The 16086-nt window shown below is 46.3% G+C and overlaps 1 protein-coding gene across 2 annotated transcripts in view; it reads right to left on the reverse strand.

Annotated features, from left to right (window-relative positions):
• Positions 1-16086, reverse strand: part of TFCP2 (transcription factor CP2) — a 356031-nt gene that overhangs the window by 267858 nt on the left and 72087 nt on the right. For both annotated transcript variants that reach the window (XM_078688852.1, XM_078688853.1), the window contains exon 4: positions 15906-16011. In XM_078688852.1, coding sequence (XP_078544978.1) covers positions 15906-16011 — 106 coding nt within the window. The remainder of the gene's footprint in view (positions 1-15905; positions 16012-16086) is intronic.

Genomic DNA, 16086 nt, shown 5'->3' on the forward strand with positions numbered 1-16086 from the left:
GTCAATGCCCTTATCACATCAAGGCTTGACTACGGCAACATCCTATATTTAGGCGCAAATAAATCTGTCATTGGACGACTGCAAGTAGCGCAAAACGCTGCGGTCAGACTCCTATGTAAGATTCCTAAGAACGCTGGAGTCTCGAACCATCGTCGGGATCTTCACTGGCTCAGGATAGAGAGCAGAGTTCGCTTCAAGGCCTTGAACTACATGTTCAAAATAAAAACAGGAGTAGCTCCAAAATACCTCCAATCCCTTGCCTGCCTCTACACGCCAAAGAGAAACCTCCGGTCCCAGACAGCAGCATGCTTCTGTATACCTAGGTTTAAACGGGCAAGATCAGGGGGCAGATCTTTTGCCTATCTTGGACCCTCCCTGTGGAACACGCTTCCTCCAGGCATCCGGAAGGAAGAAAACTACTGTAGATTTAGAAAGCTTGTAAAGACCTGGCTGTACGAACAATAACCACCTCACACAGTTTCCCTCCTTTCTGTCCTTTTTTCCAGCTGTGTCTAGGCGCCGGGAAACCCTTCTTGGGTAGCTGTTGCGCCCTATAAATTGATAAAATAATAATAATTCTAAGATGTGTTTTCACCCCACAATGTAGGCACATCTGCAAATTGGCTTCACCAGTATGCAGATCTCTAGTTTGGGATTTTTTTTATATGGAAAAGAGTCCATGCCACGGAAAGGGGAGATACGAGGGCCAGTGAGGAATCTATGATTAGACAGTAAGAGTATTACTGAAGGTAAGTAACTTGTTCTTCTGATGGACACTGAAGCAGTTTCACAAAGCAAAGATGGCAAACCTGCTTGGGGGACCCGAAATAGAGGCCTCTGTGGTTCCTTGGTGCCATAAAGCGCGTGAAAGCGAAGTGGATGGGTGCCAAATACTCGCAGCATGGCCTCCCCTAAAAGTCACGATCTGCTATGATGTCGCATACAGACCCAGAAATTCGGGTTGCATTGGGACCAGATGCATAATCTGCTCATCAGGACTTCAGGAGTCAAAAACAGAGTGGCACGCTGCTATGCTAATCTCATTCAGAGATGTTCAAACAAATATGACACATTGAACAATCAACACTTTAAGCAAATGAATACTGAGGAAGGGATCTTGTCAAACGTCACGAGTCATATGTGAGAAGTTGGCCTGGTATATGATGCTCACAAGTTCTAGTGATCACCTTGTACCATGCCAAGCAACCCTTATGATGATTGGTTGTAAGTCAACCTTATAGACCAGCTATCCTAGTAGCGTGGACAAAGCAGTCTTAGGCTAAACTCTGTAAAGGCATGTGAAGCAAGCTGTTTTACCATACACAATCCCCTTGAATACCAAATGAAAGAACACCACACAGATATATATTGAAAAATATATATATATATATATATATATATATATATATATATATATATATATATATATATATATATATATTTACTACAAATATCCCCTATACTCTTTATGAGCACAGAAGCAAATGCGTTAAAACAAAACACAGTTTAAACACACAAAAGTTGCACAATATGGATGAGCCCTAGGGGCCACTTAAACCATATACTAAAATAGTGGTATAAGAACCACCAATGGGAAAGGAAAGAGGCCTAGGGCCTGGGGAATCGCTGGAGCTGTTTGGGACTAGCAGTGATGAAGTCGGGAAAGGCCCGCGGGACTCGGGTGCAGTGCTTAAAGTGCACGCATGCACCAATGTTAAGTCAATGGTGCGTAAAAGTTACAAAGTTAGTGTTTAAGGAACCTTTCGATGGACCTAGAAGGACAAAACTTTAGAGCTAGGCACTAGATGTGTGTACCAGTGTAGGAACACCGGCGTTGCGGAGTTACCTCACCCACAGGAAGCGGGTGCACAGGTGCCAAGTCGTGTCGGGTTTCGTCACGCAGGTCGATGGTGCCTGGAGATGAAGATGCTGCAGGCGGGTCGTCGAGGAGAGTTCCGGTGGATCCAAGGATGGATCTGAAGATGTGAAGACCTGAAAGCAGAGGGGACAATGTTCAAAGTCACTAGCCAGTGACTACAGTGGAACCAGGACGGAACCAGGCGATGTCGGGTGCAAACAGGTGAAGAGCTGCAGCTTGTCTCCGCAGCCACGAAGAGGTCAAGGACGTCCAGGAGTCGATCACGAGCTGTCCCACGAAGGCTCTAGCTGATGGCGGTGTCGGCAACTTGATTGGAGCAAACAGGCCTTGGCTAATGCAAGCCACGCAGGAAGCGGAAAAAGCTTATTACTCGGACCAGCCAGGTCAGAGCGGTTGCTCCTTTTCAGGGGAGCAAGGGCCAGTCTGGAGCAACCAGACCAGCGGTGTAGTTTGTAGATTTCGTCGCCAAGATGGCCGCTAGCCACGTGGCAAGTGGCCGGGATGGCGCGTCGAGTGGCAAAGTGCAAAAGGGCCCCACGCAGATCGTGGAGATGCTGGGGAGCTGATCTTCGGTGCAAATGCTGCTCGGTGGTGGGGCTTCTCAAACCCCAAAGCACAGCGTCGAGGGTGCCTCGGGTGCTGCGCAGTCAGCTTCTCGGGGGTCTTTCAAGATGGCCGGTCCCACGTCTCTCGGTGCCTCCACGGGTCTCTTCTTTTCAGGGACTGTGGATCGGGCTCTGAGATGTCTGGGAGTCTGGGTCTTGTCAGGCTCTGGGCTTGGGCTCCAGCGGGAGGCGGCGGCAAAGCAGACGTCGAGTTGCTGGTTGGTGCCTGTATTCACAGGGTGGTCACTCCTTGGCCACAAGGGAGATTCTCTTCAGTCTTCTGTGCAGCAGAATGTCGAAGTCCAGTTTTCTTCTTAGTTTCAAGTCGAGTTCAGGATGATCTGAAGTCTTGGGACACAGCTCCTACTCTTATTCCAAATCTAGGGGCCGGATTACCTGCTAGGTCCCTCCTCTGGGTGGGACCAGGAAGGGGGTGGTTACACCCCCTTTCCTTTGTCCAGTTTCGCGCCAGGACTGGGGGTGGAGAGCCCCAGGACCGGTTTGAACTGGCCTATGCACAGGGACACCTTGTGTGCCCCAGGCATGTCTCATTCTATTCAGCCCTGTCCTACCCAATACACAAAATCCTGTCTGGGGTGGTGCTAGCACCTCCCAAGGCAGGAAACCCTTTGTCCAAGCCTCCCTCGCTGGAAGGACTCCCAGCAGCAGGAGGTCAGACTTGTGTCTGTGGTGGCAGCATCCATTTTGTGATGCTGAGGCTCTGTTTAACTTTAACCGGGGTTCAGGTTAGGTACATGTCGTGTCCCTCTAGAAGGGTGGAATGCTACCCCCGTCGCCAGAACTGGCGAGGGGGTAGTATTCCAATTCGTATGACACCTTACTCGACATGTTTTGATAAAGCCAAACCAAAGTTAGCAAATAACCGCGAGGGTTATAATGCACTTAAGAGTATATGGTATGGCAGTATCATGGAACAGCTACAGGAAGTGGTTCCAAAAGCTGCAGACCGGCTCAGCTCATGCTAGAGCACCATCTCACATATTTCCAAGCACTCTGCCTCCAGGATTGATGAGGCCTTCCATAGGAGTGGCTGATAGGAAAATGTGTGTCCATTTTAGGTTAGGTATAGGCATACTATACCTAAGTAAGGGGTGATTACACCGACTTACCCCAGCTGAGTGATCAGACAGTTGTGTCAAATATGGAGGCCAGGCCAGGGGTGGCACAATACGTGCTGCAGCCCCTGGTAGGCCTTGGAAACACTTATGCCCTGGGTACCTGGGGTACACTGTTACAGGGGCCTATAAGGTGAACCAATTCCAATTGTGTATGTACCTAAGGTACATGGAGTCCATTTTAAGGAGAGAGCAATTAGCTTGGGGCCCTGAATAGCAGGATCCCAGGCCAACTAAAGTAAAAAACCAGCTAAACACCAGGCAAAAAGTTTGGGGGTAACCATAGTCAGATATCCACCTTCCTACATCATAGGAAACAGGGAAAAATGAATCGAAAACAATGTTATCATAACTGTGGAAATGAACACTACACTTCAGCTTGACTGTGCTCTCCGGGACCTGTTGGGAAAAGATGTGCGTGGGGTAAGGGTGGCAGAGGTAGGAGGGAGAGTCTGAAACAGGAGTGACAGAGATGGCATCCATCTTGTTCAAATTGGAAATACATATAGAGATGTGGCCTAACTAAAATGCTTCACTTTTTATAGAAATTACTTCACTTCTATACTTCATATGAAATTAGTTTCAATAACATATAGACTGAATTAATATAGTTGCAAGATCATATGTAAAATTGCATATTATACATTATTAATGCACAAAAATATAATCTTTAAAACTATCCCACACGTTGGAGTCTTTCTATTTTGGCAACGTTGAGTTTTTGCCTTGTAGTCATGTAAAAGTTAGGTTCATCTGAATTTAATCTTCGAAAGCCTCAGAGTTTTGTTTCGAGCCCAGGCACCACAAGCATGCCTTGTGGGGAAACCGTCACAGACATGTGTTTGCAACACTCCCTGAAAGGTTTATGCCTTGTTTTTTGGGAGGTGACCTATTTCTCTTTCACACAGGTAAAAAGAAAAAAGTTGGAAAAGAACTCGTCAGACGAGAGAAGTTGAGATTTGGATCTACATCTGAATGCGCAGAAAAAAGAAACAAACGTAACCACGCGCTGGTGGGGTATATATGTGGCCACGCTCTCCACTGCCGTAGCAGAATGAAGTCAGTGCAGAGCTGCATGACATCACTACCCGTTTGACGGAGTACTACTTTTGACTTTCCAGTTCCAGTCTGATGCCTGGTAGAATATTCACAAGGTATAAAATCTAGTTAGAAGTATCCCTCAGAAAAATGTGGTTTATTTTTCAAATTTCGAACCACGATCCCAGACCTTATGATTGTTTGCAAAAGGTTAAGATATAAAATTAATTTAATCACTCTGCAACAAAAATCTCAAAAACAACTGAACAGATAAAGGCCCAAAGTCAAAAAGTCACCACTCAGAGTAAAGTTCTAGTTTCATGCAACATCTGCTTTTAATTCAGTTCAGCGGGTTTTGTTGTAGCAGACTAGATAAATTCCAAAGGGCACTTCCTATAGGAGCTAAAACGTTAAGTGCAACTATTTCTTGACCCCACTCCCTTCTAACTCTTGAACTCTCCCCGCACACATCTGCATGAAACAAGACATGCCAGAACTTGGTTAATTGCGCTAATTATCTGCCAAATTTCATGCACATGGGTCAAACAGTGCCAAAGTTATTAGGAAGGCAAGAATAAACAACCACCTTTCAAATGAAAAGCAAAACTAAGCCATAACTCCAGTTGTTATCGTGGACCGATCAGATTAAATACATCTCTGCCATTTCCCAGTCTTTACATTTTACATGCTAGTAAGAAGCACTTAAAATTCAAAGAATGTAAAATATCCGTGCTGTGGCTTGGGGGAACCCGACATGGTTAATCATTAGTCTAGCTATTATGAGAGATTATTTAGAGAAGAGGTTACAGTACCGAAAATGGGAGAATAATTTCTTTGTTGTAATGAACAGGTAGAAGAATGAAAACTGGGATACAATAATTAGAGTAGTTTAAAACACGCAGATACATAAAGTGTCAGCATGAGTTTTAACCTTGCAATGGGAAATGAAGGTGACAAATTTCACTGGGGTGCCGGGACAAAAGAAAAACTTAAGTTTACAAACCAATGAAGACTAAAAGGAACGGAGCTGAAACATATCAACACAAACCCTGAAGACCAATGCTTTGAGCCAAGATGAGACCCGGAGAGACATACAAGGAATACAAACACAAATTGACAATATGGCACAAGACATCCAATGTGCATTGAAAACATTGGTAAATATCCTAGAAATTGCTGCAGGCACACACTCCAAAGTTGAACACATCCAAGAAGTAGTGCAAAAGTCTCTAGGAAAAACAAATGAGAGGGCCATGACATTAACAGAAAGGCACAACCGGCCAAACAGAAACCTTAGTTTCAATGTATATGTCCGCCCCCTGGCAGAGGTAGCTAGAAGAAATGGTCTTGCCCTGGTTTCCTACGCCGACGATACCCAGTTGGTGGTGTCACTTAATGACAACAGTGGTCTGGAGGCTCAACACTTCAAACAGACACTCACTGACATCACCAACTGGATGACGGCGAATTTTCTCCAACTAAACGCCGGGAAAACGGAGATTCTCCTCCTGGGCAAAAATACCTCGTCCTGGGGTGACAACTGGTGGCCGGATGTGCTAGGCCCTCCCCCTACGCCTAAGGAATGTGTCAAAAACCTGGGAGTTTGGGTGGACTCTGCTTTAAAGTTCACGCACCACACCAAAAAAGTTGCCGCCACATGCTTTGGCGTCTTGCGTAACATCAGGCCCATTCTGAAGTTTTTTGATTGCCGCACGCGCCAACTTATCGTCCAGGCGACCATTCTCTCCAGACTGGACTATGCGAGCTCCCTTCTATTGGGAGCGAATCTAGCTGAAATCACTAGATTGCAAAGAGTTCAGAATGCGGCCGCCAGGGCTCTGGTTGGTCTCCCGCGCCATTCCTCTATATCAGGAACCTTGAAGAAACTGCACTGGCTCCCGGTGGGCAAAAGGGTCCAGTTCAAAGCATTGTGCTTCGCTTTCAAAATTCTCAAAACCTCCTCCCCCCCAATGCTTCGCCCACTTCTGTCAGAGTACGTCCCTAGAAGATTGCTCCGGACAGAGGGGCAGCATCTTGCGATCGTCCCCCGCACCAGACTGGCTAGAGTGGGCGGCCGCTCTTTCAGTTTCCTAGCGGCCAAGCTATGGAATAGTCTCCCTGTAGCTATCCGCGGGATTCAGGATCTCTTAGTCTTCAGAAAGGCTATCAAAACACACCTCTTTCAACAATAGTTCCCTCCTTAGCGTCTCCACCTCACTGTATTTTGTCCTTCCGCAGCGCCGGGACGCCCCTTTGCTGAGGCAGCCGTGCGCTATATAAATCACTATAGCATAGCATAGCATAGTTGCATAACAGAAGAAGAAACCCTTCCTCTACTTCATACGTACGAGCCCACAGAATACTTGAGGGGGGAGGAAATTAAGACAGTTCCGATTGACAATAATAGAACATCAAGACATAAGACAAGAAAACCAAACCTTAACCTACAGCAGGTCCAGCGATCCACCATCCAGCTAGAACGGGACCCGAGCATTACAAGAAATCCTCTGAAATGCCTATTGCTCAACTGTCGATCCGCTGTAAAACACTCCTCAGACATCGCGGCACTTATCAACGAAGAAATTGACATAGCAATCCTAACAGAAACATGGCTTTCGGAATCATCCTCTCCCTGCATGGATTTGTTAGTGCCCCCACAATACAACATATTGAGATTGGATAGACTGAAAAAGACAGGAGGCGGGATAGCATGCATCCACCGAACTGACATAGAAATTAAACAAATACAATCAGATCCTCTGGAATCCTGTGAATACCTAGGTATTAATATAAAATCTACAGACAATCAAAGATGCACCCTACATGCCCTGTACCATCCCCCGGGAAATAATGCGGCTTTCATAGACTAGTTAATGGAGATTATCACAGATAACTCTAATAATCATTCTAACAACATATTCCTGGGCGATTTCAACCTACACTGGGAAGACAGGAAGGACAAACAGGTTAACGCTCTTAAAGACTTTATGACGGAGCTAAATCTCACTCAAGCGTGTACACAACCTACACACTCAAAAGGTGCAACACTAGACTGGATAATATCAAGAAACAAGAACATAGCGATCCACTCAATTGTGCCTTGCGACTGGTCGGATCACCATGCAATAATCTTCCAAATTCCAAAACTGAAAAGGAATAATATCTCTCAGCCCAGCAAAATCAAAAAGTGGACTCGCGACACTAAAGACTTTAATATCGAACGGTTAGTGGAAAATTGCGAGAAAGATCTGAAGCCACCTAACAAATTGCGGAATGTGAATGACCTAACGGAGCACTACACTACGACAGTAACAAACATAGTTAACAACACCTTGCCACTCAAACTGAAAAGAATCGCAGAAAAGGCCAAAAACCCATGGTTTAATGGTACATTGAACGAGGATAGAAGGAAACTAAGAATGGCCGAAAGAAAATGGAGAGAACATCCTGCAACACCAGAATTGAAATCACTCAGAAAAATCAGAAACGAATACAACAAAAAGATCCTCAGATCCAAAAAAGAATATATTAGATCAGAATTGGATAATGCAAAAAACAGACCACGGAAACTATTTGAAATTTTAAGGCAACATTCCAACAAATTAGCAAAATCGGCCCAAGAAACAACTAAAACCCAGTTAAGCTGTGAAGAATTCTCAAATTTTTTCACCGAAAAGGCAAATAAGTTGGAAACAGAGCTCAAGACGGCAGCGGACCAACTGAACAACCAACCACACAAACTGAGCAAGACCACACCGACAGTCGACCACATTGAAGCAAAAAACAAAGCGCATTGGGACACCTTCAAGATATATGATCAGAACACCATCGCCAGAACATTAGCGGATATCAAACCGAATAACCACTATAATGATCCACTCCCCGCAAAATGTATACAAAAAATAAACCACATCATCATCCCAATATGGACAAGAATAATAAACGCCTCCCTATCTCAAGGGATCTTGCCAGACTGCTTAAAACAGGCCAAGTGGTCCCGATCATCAAGAAACCAACAGCGGACCCAGCAGACCCCAATAACTTCCGCCCAGTCACCAATATTCCACTACTGGCCAAACTAATCGAGAAATGCGTACAAAACCAACTGAGCCAACACATCGCTAATTTCATGCTACTGGACGACTGCCAATCTGGACTCAGAACAGGTCACAGCACGGAAACAGCGATCCTACATATAGTTGACGCAGTACAGGCCCTTGACCGCAATAAGACATGTCTACTAGTGCTTCTTGACTTGTCATCTGCATTTGACACTGTAAATCATGAAAAACTACTAGACAGACTTCACAACAGGATGGGAATGTCAGGAAATGTGCTAAAATGGTTTGAATCCTTTCTTCAGAGCAGAACACAAAAACTTTGGGTCAACCAGTCACTATCCACATCAAGTCCAAACTCGATCGGAGTCCCTCAAGGATCGACACTATCTCCGTCACTCTTTAACCTTTACGTCGAACCTCTGACTGAAATCCTACGAGACGCAAACATATCCTATCATATGTATGCGGACGACACACAAGTGTATATCAAGATCGAATCCCTGGAGGACATCAAGCTACTGAATAAATGAGGCTTTGAAAATGACACTAAGATGGCTAACCAGTAACCACCTGAAGCTCAATGCACAGAAAACGGAATTCCTTTTGATCTCTCCTCCGAAGAGCCACTCTGAGGTAGAAGAATGGACCAGACTGATCACAGCTTTAAACTGCACCCCTACACTAGTGGAATCAGCGAAATCATTGGGAATCACATTAGATAAAAATCTAGACATGAAAGCACACATCAATGCAATGGCAAAAAATGCCCGCTTTCACCTGAATTACTTAAGGAAGATGAAACCTTTCATCTCGTCGGCAGATCTCAAACTGGCAGTTCAATCACTAGTTATCTCAAGAATTGAATACGGATGTACAACCTTAGAAGGTCTACCGAAAATTTCCACTGCACCTCTGAAAGCATGCCTCAATGCAGCAGCAAGGCTTATTACCGGATCGAGGAAATTCGACCATATCTCCCCACATCTAAAAGCGTTAAACTGGCTACCATACGAAGCTAGAATCCAATTCAAGATGGCATGTGTCACCCACAAAGCACTACACTACAAAACACCAAGATATCTGGCCCGGAAGATTGAACTATCGGGAGGAATCAGACCAGCCAGGAGCGCCAAGTCGCTGATACTGAAACCACCCATCTTCCGGAAAAAGAAAACATACGACAGAGCCTTCTCAGGGGCAGCACCCAGAATATGGAACTCACTCCCTCCAAATATCAGGAAAATTACAAACACGGCATCATTCAAAAAGGAAACTAAGATCTTCTTAAGGAGTACGTTCCTTACATAGCCAGGAAATGACCTCAACGACACTGCGTGCTAAATATTTCTCTTCGGACTTAGAGAAGAAGAAAGTGAGAGTCGCTAACTAGATGGGAACTAGCCTCAAGTGCTTTATTGACCCAAAACCGAGAAGAAGAATACACAGACAAAGACAATGCTTGAACTATATACACAGGAATACAATGTTCAAATATAATCGAATAACTTCAGACGCAGGCTGAAAGTACTTAGTAATGTGTAAACCGATGTCAAACACTAGACTATTCGTACGAATCCATTACTAATATGCTATGATATGTCCCTGATAGACTTATACCGATCCTACCTCAGAGCAATGTTAATGTGTACTTTATAGAACTTTAATATGACCTTTACCTATCTACCTCTTATCAGTGGGATATGTTTACCATATAGCTCCATACTTACCTACCTCACTCGCGATATAACAATCTGTTTGTCTTTTGCTAATTTTATACCTCATCATGTATATGTCATTGTGAAGCGCTCTGATACCCAAGGGTCACGTTCGCGCTATATAAAACTCTAAATAAATAAAATAAATAAATAAATAAGACTGAGGAAAAACAATCCTGCCATCCTACATACTATGGATTGGAATTTGCTAGTATTGCTTTACCTTTTTATTTTATCTAGTAACCCCATCACTGTGGATAAAGCAGTTTAATTTCAGAGGCATTTGTCATGCAGTTTTTAAATACCTTCTGCAGAGTAGAAATGCATATATTTGTTTTAAGAGGAACACCATCTTTACATTTGTTCTGATTCTGCGCAAAGCAGCACAGATGCAGGCATTGTTTATGGCTAATGACGTCTGTTGTACTGCTTCCAATTACCACAATGTGATGCACAAACATTGATTTCGCTGTGAGAACCATACTATACACAATTCCCATTTCATTGCTAGTGGCAAGAACTAGACTCTTTCTGTACAGTTCAACCTTTTATTCTGCTCTATGGACAATCCTCTGTATCCGTCCCAAGCATACTTGAATGTTTTTTTAATTAACACATTTTATTGGTTTTACAAAATAAGAACACATCAATTGGCTTCAATGAGATGAAGGTTCCTATGGGGTCTACTATTGATTGGGTCTGTAAGACATTGGTAATGCCCCATGACTAACAGCTCTTTAATGCAGTGAATGTTCGGCAGAGACAAACTGTTCGAACAGTGCATCCTATGTTATGTTATGTTACGTCTATTTATTGTGCGCACAGATACTCCAGCCAAGGAGCGTCCTGGCGCAGAGACAAGGTAGCGCGTAACACAACGGGAAGCAGAAAAGAGGCTAATAAACAGCTAAAACAAAAACAGGGACTAAAAACAGCTAAAACAGGAAGGTTTTTATCGCCTTCCGGAAGGTCAGAAGGTCCTCCAGCAAGCGGATTTCAACAGGCAGGGAGTTCCATGCTGACGCAGCCATTACCCTAAACGAGCGGCCTCCCATACGGCTGAGCCTGAATCTGGGAACCACCGCAAGGGCCAGACCTTGAGAACGGAGGCAACGGGCAGGGACATAGAATGACAGACAGTTCGACAGGATTTCCGGGCCTGTACCTCTCAAGATTTTAAAAGCAAGGCACAAGATTTTAAAAAGAATACGCTTCCTAACCGGGAGCCAGTGTAGGGAGCGAAGGACACCGGTCACTGAACAGAATCTTGGTAGGCCAACAATCGCCCTCGCCGCAGCATTCTGAACCCGTTGTAGACGGGTTAGTTCAGCCTGGTTGGCCCCAGCCAGGAGAGAGCTGGCATAATCCAGGCGAGAGATGATAGTGGCCTGGATCACCAGCTGCCTGGTCGGGGCGTCAAAGAACTTGAGCACAGGTCTCAAGCCCCTCAAGAGACCGAAACAGCAGGCCGCAGTTCTTTTAGTATGGCCTATAAAGGAGAGGCCCGCATCCAGCCATATCCCCAGATTTTTCACTTCCGAAACCGGGATCGGAGTGGGACCCAACTCCGGGGGCCACCAGTGGTCACCCCACAGCTCCACTCCCTTCCCGACGACCATCACCTCTGTTTTAGTGGCGTTTAGCTGAAGGCAGTTGCCTGTCAGCCAACTAGCCACCGCCTTCAGTCCGGACTGAAACCTGGGGGCCTCAGTTTCCGCATCCCCGCTGAGAGTAACCGCCAGCTGAGTGTCGTCGGCATATGAGACCAAAGTAAGGCCCCACTGCCTAGCGACATCAGCCAGCGGTCTCACGTAGAGATTGAACAACGTGGGACTCAGCGAGGACCCTTGCGGAACCCCCATGGCCAGTGGTTGGTAGCTGGACTTGAAGGGAGGGATGGCAACACAGAAGGAGCGGTCGTCTAAAAAGGAGCGGAACCATTGCAATACCAGACCGCCAATACCAGTCTCCTCGAGCCGACGCAGGAGGATGCTGTGGTCTACCGTATCAAAGGCGGCGCTAAGATCTAACAAGATAAGCGCCGCCGTTTGACCAGCATCCAACCTTGCCCGGAGATGTTCCACCATCACAAGTAACGCAGTTTCCGTACTGTGCCCAGCACGGAATCCGTTTTGTGTGGGGTCGAGGGCATTGGTCCGAGTCAGATGTTCAGACAGGGCCAGATTGACGTGGGCTTCAGTGATCTTGGCTGGCCAGGGCAGCAACGAGATGGGGCGATAGCTTTCAGGCTTAGAGGGGTCCAGGGTGGGCTTTTTAATAATCGGGGACACCACGGCTTGTTTCCACTTAGATGGTACAGTTCCCGTTTCCAAGGAGAGATTGACAAGGGAGAATACAACTGTACGCCCCATAAAAGCTTGGTCTCGGAAGAGAGCAGGCCTTACTGGGTCGGATGGAGACCCAGATTTGACTTGCAACGCAAGTTTGTCAAAACCGTCCAAGGTAAGGGGGGGGAAAACAAGCAGTGTGGTCTGATGGTGAACCCGATTAATCCTTTCCGCAGTGGACCCTATGCTAGGGAATGTCCTATAAATAGCTTGGACCTTCCCCAAGAAGTAGGATGCAAGGGATTCACAATGGGAAAGGGAGCTTACGGTCGTGGTAGTAGTCCGCTTCGCCATAAGTTGTTTTACGGCCTTAAAGATAGCCTTTGACGGATTTGGGCTGTTCCGGAATTCGGTGGCATAGAAGGCCGCACGAGCACGGCAGATAGCTCGATGGTAGAGCTTAACGGACCTGGTATATACGGCTTTTAGATCAGCCGCATAGGTTTTCCTCCAGGCCCTCTCTGCTCGTCTACAGGCACCCTTTAGGGCCCGGAGAGTGCCATCGTACCAGGGGCTCGACTCTCTGGGATTGATTTTAGTAGACCCAATAGGTATCAGAGAGTCCAAGGCCCTAGTTATCCATGAACAGAAGAGGTCATACCCCCTTTCCACATCCGTCAAAAGACCCAGCGGCTCCTCTGATAGAAGACGATGAAGGTCCTCTAACCTAAGCTTTTTCCAAGCCCTCTTCTGAACCCGTCTAGCCATAGAGGTGGAAAAAGTGGCCGAAACAGGGCAGGAAATGGACACCAAAAAATGGTCTGTCCAGTCCACCGGAGAGACAGAAGTAACTAGAATCCCCAACAGATTGGTAAACAGGGGATCCAGAATATGTCCACCCAGGTGGGTAGGCTGGGAAACCATCTGGAGAAGTTGAAAGGCCTCAAGGTCAGAAGAAATGGAACGCACTGTGAGGCCAGAGAGGGTGTCGAAATGCAGGTTTAAGTCGCCCATGATAGAAAAGTTGGCACAGTCAGCGACCAAAGGGCCAACAATATCAGGGAAGGCCTTTCTAAACCCCACATCACTGCCGGGTGGGCGATAGACGACCATCCCGGACAGGGTAAACTCCGGGCTGACAGAGACCTTGAACATGGCACTTTCACATCCCGAGATGTTTAGGGCACTCCAGACGCAAGGGTAGATAGTTTTTACCACTAACGCGATACCCCCACCCCTAGACAGCCTATTCAGGGTGTACATAGAATAGCCGGGTGGGCAGGCTAGATTGGTAATAGCGGTATCAGCGTCCTGTAGCCATGTTTCCGTCATGGCGAATACGTCAGGAGCTTCCTCCTCAATGAGGTCATAGATGTGCTGATAGTGTTTCAGCGCAGACCTGACGTTAAGATTCAGGATCTTCAAAGTAGTAGGGATGTCTGTGCGGCGAGTCTCAGAGGAAATAGTCCTTGAGAGAGGACGCGGAGAGTCAAGAGCCCACCCATTACAAAGGCAATGATAAGGGCCACGCAATGGGTGTACCGGTGGAAGGGTACAGCAGCGGCTTACCTGACCGATGGAAAACAGACAATCCCGCGAGTACGTCAACATGGTAGAGCCAGGATAGAGTAATAGTCCCTAGCCAGAGTACCGCGACGTCCAGCGCGTCCTTAGCGCGGACGGGCGCAGACGGGCAGGACTCTGGCACGACTCCGGCCACGCGAGGACGCGCCCGCTGCGCGATCCCGCTGCGCAGGGGGATGAGCTTTAAAAAGGTGTTCCAAGTCCGCGCATGCGCAGTAAAGCGCAGGCAGATCGAACAGCCTCCAACCAATGACCCCACTCAAAGATGGCGACCAGGATCTAATAAGGCACCCACCCCAGGACCAGACCCGCCCAAACGGCGGTGGGGGGCACAGATTAAAGTGCAAGTAAGTGGCAGGTTAAAAACAAGGTCCAAGTGACCAGAATAATGCACAATACAATTTAAAAATAGCACTCTTAACACAGCGCGCTAAGCGCTCGCGCTGTAGTCAGCTACCTTGTCAGGGGGCGAGGTGAGGAAGGACTCGCCTTAAAAAGGTGTTCCAAGTCCGCGCATGCACAGTAAAGCGCAGGCAGATCGAACAGCCTCCAACCAATGACCCCACTCAAAGATGGCGACCAGGATCTAATAAGGCACCCACCCCAGGACCAGACCCGCCCAAACGGCGGTGGGGGGCACAGATTAAAGTGCAAGTAAGTGGCAGGTTAAAAACAAGGTCCAAGTGACCAGAATAATGCACAATACAATTTAAAAATAGCACTCTAACACAGCGCGCTAAGCGCTCGCGCTGTAGTCAGCTACCTTGTCCACCTATGCCAGAGAAATCTAATTTTTCCTCAGTCCTTTATTTTCTTCTCTTCTTATCTCCATACATTCAGCCCTCCCCCATCTGACCCCTTCGCTATGCCACGTTAGCGCCGCCGGGGGCTGTGCAGATTTCCAACGCATTGTAATTGCCAGTTTCACCAATATTAATACCAGATTGGCAAACCTAGCCTGTGTTCCCTGTGACTTCCACTTTTTACATAGTCCCAGTATGCAGTATTCCACTGTATCTTTCCCTATCCCCAGTGTCACCTCAGTAATGAGTTTGTAAACAGCATACTTGATTGTTAAACCCCCCTTATGTCACTCTTTAGCATTCAAGTAGTAAAGAGCGCTGCTGTACGCCAACTGATTACAGCCAAAACGTTTTACATCCCACATCTACGTATTAAGAACAAAATTTAAACTGGAGTTAACTGCTAAACTTAAAAAAAGCTTGATAATAAATTAATCCCACAACATTCAAAATGAGTGCTCATTTCTCTCAAACAGGAGGCTCTGTTCCCACTGGTGCTTAAGAAGTCAACAAAATGGTTCTGGGAAAAAAAATGGTTCTGGGTCTCTTTGAACAAGTTCCATAAATAGCAAATGCAGTAACATCTTCTGATGGCAGCCAACAATTGCACTGTTCATTAATAAACCTCCATGCTATCTACATTCAATGACTAGTCAAAAGAGCACAAGTGCTCAGAGACATTAAAACAAGTTTAGTGGTCTTAAGAGTTACGGAAAGATACACATAGTCATAGTGGGTATTTGACTGAACCGGTCACCGAGGACTACACACAATGCTAGCTGTATAGAAGACGTACCTATATCAAGTATTCTATCTCCAGGTCGGTTCCATCTCCAACCTTCAAGCTGCTGATGTTCCGTGTACTGCAAGCGTCTGTCATGGAACACAACCCTGAATATACTCTAGTGAAAAGTAAGAGAATAGCAATACAATTAGAAGTACAAAACTAAGAAAAGCTTCAATTTCTCTTCCCCCTC

Source organism: Lissotriton helveticus, chromosome 1_1 (genome assembly GCF_964261635.1).
Source record: "Lissotriton helveticus chromosome 1_1, aLisHel1.1, whole genome shotgun sequence".
Classification (NCBI taxonomy): Eukaryota; Metazoa; Chordata; class Amphibia; order Caudata; family Salamandridae; genus Lissotriton; species Lissotriton helveticus.